Source organism: Prinia subflava, chromosome 3 (assembly GCF_021018805.1).
Source record: "Prinia subflava isolate CZ2003 ecotype Zambia chromosome 3, Cam_Psub_1.2, whole genome shotgun sequence".
Classification (NCBI taxonomy): Eukaryota; Metazoa; Chordata; class Aves; order Passeriformes; family Cisticolidae; genus Prinia; species Prinia subflava.
In genome coordinates, this window is record NC_086249.1 from 17,680,790 (window position 1) to 17,689,979 (window position 9,190).

The window sequence follows — 9,190 nt, forward strand, 5'->3', positions numbered from 1 at the left end:
AAGCATGAACTGTAGGATCAGCCTGGATAGCCCTTCTGGAAATGTCTGTTGGAAGGAAAAAAATCTTAGGCACAGAACTGCTCAAAGCCTCTCATGGCTATTTTCTACATTGCCCTTATCTAAGGCCTTTGTCAGAGCATGGTGGAAACCATCCCAGCCAAAGTTAAAAAGTCAAGGTCTCTGCCAGGCCTTATCAATAAAAAATAAATAGTCTGACCCTTGAAATTCTCTGACCAGCACTGAAGCACAGAGGTTGCGAGCCCCTCTCAGAAAACACAGTGTGGATCTTCTTGCATAAACCCAGGAGATTTCATCGTTAGCTTCCCTGACTAATGATGGGAGATTATATGGGGGAATATATAATACCCCCACATAAATATCCCCCTCAAAAAAAAATGCTGGGGTGAGGAGAAGCCCTCCTACAAGGAGAGAGGTATTGTGGCAGAAGGTGGGAGGAGGGCTTTCAAGGCAGACAGGTCCCAATTCAGTCACAGCTTATAAATCCAGATGCTGTGACTTTAAGGAGCATATTTTCCTTTTGCAAAACTCTCTCTTACATGACGTTGGGGAACAGTTGGGCAGAATTTCTTAAACCACCTCAGAGAATTAAACTGGAGGCAAAATGTGCACCTAGTTTTTTGCTGATTGCTTGGTTTTGTGTGTTGCACACCTAGGAGAGCAAACAGAGATTAGTGTTGAAGTCCATGTGATTCATCCACACTAACTGCAACACCAGCTTATTTTTTTAAAAAATACTTTATATTTGTACAAGGTTCTGCAAAAGTCATTTTATACTATCACGACTGTCACGAGTTTCCAATTGAAGAGCTAGCTGTGCTCCATACTGATTCTTCCTCAGTGTCTGGGGGTCAGGTGTCATGCCTGGCTGGAGTCCGCTAGGGCATAAAGGCATGAAAAAGAATGCCCACTGGGCATGAAAACTAGTGAGAAACAACTAGAAATCACACTTGGGATGCCTCTGCAGAGGGAGAGATTTCAGATACAGAGCTGGGAATAGAAGTGCTGAGTAATATGATGACTATTCCACAGTCACATGTGGTTCAAGCCCATCTGCTAGGGAATCATTTCTGAGGCACGTCACATTGATCTTTGCGCTAAGGGATTTAGCATCTGTCCTGTAGTCTGTGTGAAGGAAAGTGACTCCCAGGACTGTGTGCTGTGACAGCAGTCAAAAGGAGCAAGACAAAAGCATGGCTGAAACCTGCAAACTGCTTCTAAGCCTATTGTCTTCATAATTTCTAGCAGCTCCAGGTTTACTCTCTAGTTGGCAAGTGTGTATACACCATCTCTTTTTTCTTTGTTCTAGTTTTTCATCGTTTTGCTGATAATTCTCCTGGCAGAGCTGATACTAGTCATTTTATTCTTTGTTTATATGGACAAGGTAAGCAACTATGCCATACAGATTAATTATCTTTACTAGCATGTAAACCAGGTTTAGTTTTTTGTTTTATGAAGGTATGTTAGTTCTCCTGGATCTTCACTTTGGTGAAGGTTTAACCTTGAGATTTTGGCTGTCTATTGTAAGCTGCTTCTGAAGGGGGAAGAGGAAGTGATGAGGAGAACAAGCAGAAGACAAATCCCTGAAATAAAACCATGGTCCAGAGCTTTCTTTTTTGTCTTGTCGTGAAATCTTAGCTTCAACATGGTTGATGTCTGCAAGAAGCTGATCATCTTGTAGTCCTGGGTTGTGGAAAGTCCTGCTTACAGCTTCTTAGGGTCAACCCTTGGAACAGGACAGGAGGAGAGAGGCATGAGATATTCACAGGTTATTCCAAATGCCACCAGTTGTCTCACTTGACTTTACAGAGAGTTTGGCATGAGTGCAGAATGGATCAAGAGGCAGTTTCTCATGCAGCCCATCTGTAGGAATATGCTATCTCATAGTGACTAAGTGAAGCAGGCACAACCAGCCAGCCCATCAGATACATAACACTGGAGAAGTGACTGGGGAACTGGAGACCTCTGCTAAACACAGGGCAGAACCTTACAGTATGAATATATTTACTTCAAAAGAGCTCCTCCCAGACCTTTATCTCTTCTCAGGCTATCATTATGATGCCCGTTACTTTCAGGGAGCTGAGGTGAACGGCTGATTTTGACTGGGTTGTAAAAGAGGGATGAAACAGATCTTACAATATCGTTGACCTTTATGCCAGGACCATAATCCTTCCTTTTCTACCAGCTCACTACTGACAGAGGCAAGGTACATTGCTACCTGCATCCAGAACTCTGAGCTCAGACTGAAATTAATACAAGAAATGGGACATCTCAGATCTCCTGTTAAGCCTTCCAGCTTTGTCTTCTAAAGAAAGAAGAGCACATCTGAAAGTCATAAATCCTACAAGCTTGCTCCCACAAGGAGAAAAACAATAATGTCTTTTTTCAACTGATTTTGTACAGGCTATTCACTATAGTCTGCCTGAACCCATGCAAAGATAACTCTGCTAAGGTTGGGAAGCCAGGACTCTGGTTTTGTAATTTTAGCAAATTAAAGCAGGCCACAGGCAGGAGAGGCTGCTGTGGGGTATTGCCAACAGCTGTCTCTGGCAAGGTTAGAGCAAGCTCAGCAGATTGATGCTGTTCATGTTCAGCTGGTTTGAATCAGATGATGACTGTATGATGGACTTCTAGCAGAGGTCTCCTATCTCAAGAGAGTTAACCCATTGTTTTGCAGTCTGAGGGAGAGATTAGGCCTTGGCAGCTGCTTAAGTGTCCCAATGATCTATGAGAGTCCTGAAGCTGTTTACCCATGTCAAGTTTGTGGTGAGAGAAGGTAGAAGATGGACATCCTGTATGTGTGTCTGTACTGTTTGGTCCTTTCCTCTGAAGTGCAGTGCATTGACTTCCTCTATCTTCTACATGGTGCAGGTCAGTGAAAGTGCAAAGAAAGATTTGAAAGAAGGTATGAAGCTATACAATTCAGAAAATAATATTGGACTGAAAAATGCATGGAATATCATTCAAGCAGAGGTAATGTATTTTCTTGATAGTAAAAAAGTAACAATTTGCTGATCAAGGCTGCTGCAGTCTGTTAAGTGTGGCATCCATGTCTAGTCTAAAAGATGGCTACTGCAGGTTTTGATTTCTGATTTTGTGCTCTTGAACATCCAGGGAATACTGTGAAATCCAGGATCAAAGTGTACTCCGTAAGGTGAAGATGCTTGCCTGTCTGGGATTCTCTGTGGCTATCACAGGCATAGAGATGATCTGTAAGAGCAGAGAGGCACCAAAACCTGCATAGGTGGCACTGCAGCTCTGGCAGGTTTTTGATTTTAGCAGTTGTGGGCTTTTTATCTTATGTTTTAGTGTTTGGGCTCATGTCTCTGTGATAAGATTTGGGTGTGGAGCCATTTATTTTCTTTGATTTTGTTTTTTCTTTGTGTTTTTAAGTATTTGCATTAGGTGATCAGCAGCCACAGAACACCTTAAAACTACAAAAGTGTTGTGGTGACCTTTTTGAAAATACAGAGTGGTTTAATGGAAATAAAAGTTTGTGGCAGTGCATGATTTACAAATTGTGCTAGTTAATTATTAATCCTTTACTTCTGCACAGATGAAATGCTGTGGTGTGAATGACTATACGGATTGGTACCCAGTGCTGGGAGAAAACATTGTTCCAGACCGATGTTGTATGGAAAACTCCCAAGACTGTGGACGGAACTCTACTGAATCACTGTGGAAAACGGTAAGGCTCCCTTTGCCCAGGTCAGGTCTTCAGTAGGGGTGGGGAGGAACAAAACAGAGGGAATGCACGTGAAAGAAAATGTGACCTTGAGGTTTCAATTTTCATCTTTCATCATTTCAGGGATGTTATGAGAAAGTTATGAGCTGGTTTGATGACAATAAGCATGTCCTTGGTTCGATTGGGATGTGCGTCCTCATAATGCAGGTAATACTGGTCTGATGTTTTTCAATGTGGCTTTGATTTGCTGTCGGCGTTCTTGACTGCTGTGTGAAAAGTGATGCTCAACTGCTTTGAGTTGGAATATTATTTCAAAAAAGTCAGATTTGTTTTATGAATTCATTTAAGGCCTTGTGCTCAGAAAGGAAGCAGGTCCGTAGTTAGTCCTGCAAAGAAGACTTGCTACACTGCGGTTTTGCCTCCCCCTGTTTTGACTTCAGGGTACCTCTTTGGAGTTCCCATATTAAGCCATCTGTTACGCTGCCCTTTCAGGAACTGGTTGATTTTTAATTTTGGAAACAAGTTCTAGAAATTACCAAAATTAGTCAAATCATGGCCACTGAACTGAGGAGGTTGATGTGTTTTAAAAAACAAGTGCAGAAGTATCATAATAATCTGTTAAAGTTTGGGGGTTCTTGCTTCAGGGAAGTTGTCACGGCACCAAGCTTGCTAGAGTTCAAGCGTTAGGACAATGCTGTCAGGCACATAGTGTGGTTTTTGTTATCCTGTGCAGGGCCAGGAGTTGGACTCAATGGTCCTTGAGGGTCCCTTCCAACTCAGGATATTCTATGATTCTATCACTGCTGCACTTTTGGGGGAGAATATCTGAATCTGATCTTTTCAGTCACAGTTACCTGACTAAACAAGCATAAGTTATTGGGTCAAAGGGAAGAGTTGTATGTGTTGATTCCAAAAAAATTGTTGCACATATGACAAAGAACCCTGAGAGCTTTTTGGCCTCCATCTGTGCTCTGACAGGTAAAACTCTGGACATCACTATGTGCCTGAACAACACACATTCAGGTTTACTGCTCAGTATTGAAGCTTGAGAAATATGGCTTGTGTAGGATGACTGTTCAAACTACAGCTGGGCCATGAACACAGGTCAGCAGTGCAGTTTTGGCAGCCTTCCTGTACTAAACCCCTTATTGTTTGTTTTCCTTCAGATTCTTGGCATGGCCTTCTCCATGACACTATTCCAGCAGATTCACAGGACTGGCAAAAAATATGATGCCTAAAGCCTCTGAAACATTATCACATCAACCTTTCTGTCTCATTATAAAATGAACACAAATAATGACTGCAAGGAGCATCACGCCTAGCCCTGCTGAGGAAATCCGTCCCATTGACAGATCCACTTTGTTGTTACTTGTCCCGTTATTATCACAACTTATTTGACTCTTTCTTTTTTTTTCTGTTTCACATTTGCCATTTATTTGCCAAAGAGGGGGGAAACTCCCCAAACAAATGGATTTTCTACACGAAATCATAGATCTGCTCTAAGAATGTTCCTTAACTTAAGAAGATGTTTTGCTCTACTAATCCATGCTATATGTGCAAAAATTGTGTGTTTGACTTCAAGGGAGAATTCTTCAAAGTCTTCCATTAGGTTTTCAACCCTTATGTTCAATTTACTGGAAGACTCGGAAAAGCCACTCTAACTGAGAGTCCTAGAAATTGGAGCTGCTTTGCTCTGCAGCTTCTTGTACCTTATGGTGTATACTTTTTTATTATGATAATGATGATGATTATTATTATTATGATGGGTATAGCTTAGAATTTAGTTGCCTGACTTATAACTTCTTACTGTTTTTGGTTTTACACATTTATTGTACATTAATTTGGGAACCACTGTGCGATCTCCAGAGGATATGTTTTGCAAAGTTGACAGTAGATGGGGGCAAAGACATAACTTTTCTCAAGTCCATGGGTTGGCAGCACCTACCTTTATCAGGGCCTTGATGCTCTTACTGTAACAAAAGTATTTCCTTTGAAATCAGAGACTCTTTCCTCAGATGGAATGAAAAGCCTTCCCACTGGACCAGATATTGAGCTTCCTACTGCGAGGCAGAGTTCCAATGCCTTTACTCACCCAAAGCAGTGCCTGGCTGTGTTATGTCATGCTACTTTGAAAGCTAAAAGTACTGACTAAGCAAGTTACTGCTGGCACAAAGGAGAGAGATTGCAGTCTGACCTACTGGCAGCAGACTTCACTGACTGTGTTGTCTGCTTCAAAAAGTTTGCCCAAGGCACAGCAAGCTGCTGGATGTGAAGGATGGGGATGTCAATTTGATGGCACCATTATCATGCCATGGCCTGTGTTGTAGGGATTTTCTCAGGCCAAAGACAGCTGTCTCCCCGAGCTAGAAAAGACAGTTTAATTATGAGTGACCAGATGATGCAGGAAAGGGGCAATTTCCAGAACAGCAATCAGAGATGCTCTGTATTGGCACACCTTCAGTACAGAATTGCTTTTTGCTGACAGATAGCCAATTCATCCACTGGGGTAGTTTACTCAATGCATATTTTTACCAACATTCCTGTTAGAAAACTTGAACGCGTATTTCTCTACTTTGAATGCTTCTTCATTGCAAGGGGCCCCCACTTACCCATTGTTACAGGTTTTTGCTGTTTTGTGAAGGAAGAAGGAAAGGCTCAGACAATGGAAGATGCTCTGATTAAACTTCAATCAGGGCTTGACTCAGCTCTGAAAGAAACACTGCTTTTTGCGTGGACAGGTGTCAGAAGTGACCTTCAAAGGTTACATCATCCAGTGTCACTCTCAGAGAGGTATTGACACGTACGTGAGATGGGGTTCACTATGACATTATTGGGCTGAGTCAGAAACTGTTGAGGATTTTGTGCCTTTCAGAGCCATGCCATCTCAAACTACTCCTCTGGTAAACAAATTAATATCCAGTCTGAATATTCATAGTTCAGGCTCTAAAAAGATGGAATTTTCATTATATCATTCAGCCTATCTTTTCCTTGCGGGCTGGAATAGCTGTTGAGCCACTATGTATCTGGGAGGTTTTAGTTCCCTATTTGTCTTCCTAATAAGTCCTGCATGCATCTGTACATCTGGCAGCAATAGTGTTTTGTGTGACCTACGTGTCACTTTTTTGAGTTCCTATGAAATCAGTGTGACAGGAAGGAGTGTGAATGTGTGGGAGATAGAGATGAAATTGGGTGTTGCAGTGAAGAAGAAGGGTACTATTCTTAGAGCACAGCCCTTGCCCATATGAGCACAATGCCCAAGTTTCACAGGGCTCTGGTTTCCCACTGAAGCAGACAAGGCCATATGGGTTCAGCTATTTCACTTGGATAACCTTTGAAGGAGTCAGGGAAGAAGGAGAGGGAAAGCACAGAAACTGAATCCAGTTTTACTTCCATTTCTAACAAAAATAGGGACCAGGAGCATCTGAGCCTCACTGGAGATGGCTGTTCCATGTTGAAGAAGGGGCTCTGATGCCCAGTATATCTGCTGCTACATGTAAGACTGTGTCCAAAGTTGCTAAGATGTGTTCCCATTTTTGCAAGAAAAGACAGGATGGTTTTCGTCTGATGGCTCCACTGCATTCTCCCTTTGGACTGAGGTGCTTAGCTTTCTCTAGATTTTTTGGTGCTCAAAAAAAAGCCAGCTGCAGGGCTGAGTAGGAGCATCATCTCTGTCCTTTTGGGTTGCACAGTGGTACCTTCCGCATCTTAAATTTTAATCTGCAGTCAGTTTTTGTACAAAAATGGTAAAATATATTAGTGAAAGTAATAAGGAAATAAAAGATGTTTATGAGTAACTCAGAGATGAAATGTGTAGTTGCAAACTCAGCTACTTTGCCTTCCAGCCAAACTTATTTTTCTAGAATGCTTCATTCCATTTCACGATCTAGAAGCATAGATCCTGAAATCTTTTTTTAATGACTACTTTAGGCATTTTAAGCACAGTATTAAGTGAGATAGTTACATGAGCTTCATGTATTCATCTCTATGAAGCCACCTACAGGAGAGGAGTCAAAAGCAGGACTGATTTGTGTCTCTAGCTGACTCTCTGATGTGGGAGGTGATGACAGACATCCTCAAATAAGCAGAAAGGTAATACCGCTTTCCAGGCAGCAAAAAACAGCTCTGGAAAGTGTGAGGTTGCAGCAGTCAGTTTGTCAGAGAAGGCACTAATTGTCCTGTAAGCTGGTCAAAGGGAGCTTTGGCTCATGTATGTATGCACTTTTTTTGCTTATGCTGGTGGGTGGCTGCCTGTGTGTTTTCCCCAAATGTCACTCTGATTATTTAACTATAAGTTTTTAGCATGTTTTTAAATAAAAACTGATACTGAGTAAGAGTATCTTTAATATACACAAATACTGATTTGTATAAATGCATACTCCCTGTATCTCTAATTCATGAAAGCACAGTTCAAGTCTGTGAAAGTGCTGTTTCTCTGAGTGTTCCTTCAGACTGTAGCATACCTGCTGTCTTACTGTCCTTCATGCTGGGGAGCCGCCATAGAACTTATGCAGAGACAAAACAGGAGAACTGCCTGAAGAAGCTCTATTTGAAAGTGATGAAGTGTGAATTAGCAGTGAATTCTGCTCACTCCTGGTTGTACCAAGGCTGATGATTACAGAAAGCCCAGGTGGAAGGCGCTCAAAAAAAGTGCCCATAGCTAGCATGTGAAATGCTAAGACAATGACACAAATGTCTCCCAGATGACAGAAGACGCCTTGGATATGTCATGCTTTGAGTTCCTGGACTATGGCTACGTTAGGCCAACTCTCCTATCCTGTGTCCACCCACTCCATTTCTGTGCATGAAATACAAACTCACACACAGGGAGGGTGCAAGCACAGAAGGCAGCCAGACTGATCCCTGTGGTCTTTCCTGGGTGATGTATTGGTCAGGCATAGAAAAGGCAAGGAGGAAAAGGATGTTTTCCCAGCACATGGTTCTTGGGATGGGGGCAGCATGGAATAGGTCACACATAATTCTGATGTAACTTCTTTCCATAAGTTGAGGAGCTTCATCCTGTAGCTGGCATGGGGAAACCTGGAGATGTTTGCCTCTGGGCTAGCTGTCTGTTGTGCAGTAGAGAGTAGACACTAAGAAACAACATGCCATTCCCACCGGGTGATGTTTGCACCAGTGTTTCTTCTATGCAATACCTACTTTCGCCTTTATATAAAGTATTTTTACTAGGATGATATAAAAATAAAGGATTTTTTAAAAGGTGCCTCTTTCAGCTCATTTGTCTCCTAACTCCACCACCAAAACTGGAAAGGGACAAAAAAATTTTCAAAAGGTGACTCACAGAGATCTATTCCAGCTCCACTGCAGTTGAAATCCAGAGCTCTTCAAGCTGTTTCATTTGTGAAAAGATTCTTCTCCCCTACCTCCACCCCACCTTCCCCAGTCCTCTCTCATCCTTCAAAACAATATTAAAACAGAAAAATTTCCCTGTAATGGAAAAATGGTTTTGAGAGCCTGATACATGAAAGA

At 42.0% G+C, this 9,190-nt stretch overlaps 1 protein-coding gene across 3 annotated transcripts in view; it reads left to right on the forward strand.

The window, feature by feature from the left end:
* Positions 1-8,923, forward strand: part of TSPAN9 (tetraspanin 9) — a 169,617-nt gene extending 160,694 nt beyond the window's left edge. For all 3 annotated transcript variants that reach the window (XM_063394103.1, XM_063394102.1, XM_063394101.1), the window contains 5 exons: positions 1,328-1,402; positions 2,890-2,991; positions 3,575-3,706; positions 3,827-3,910; positions 4,870-8,923. In XM_063394103.1, coding sequence (XP_063250173.1) covers positions 1,328-1,402; positions 2,890-2,991; positions 3,575-3,706; positions 3,827-3,910; positions 4,870-4,941 — 465 coding nt within the window. In that variant the 3' untranslated portion in view covers positions 4,942-8,923. The remainder of the gene's footprint in view (positions 1-1,327; positions 1,403-2,889; positions 2,992-3,574; positions 3,707-3,826; positions 3,911-4,869) is intronic.
* The last annotated feature ends 267 nt before the right edge of the window (positions 8,924-9,190 follow it).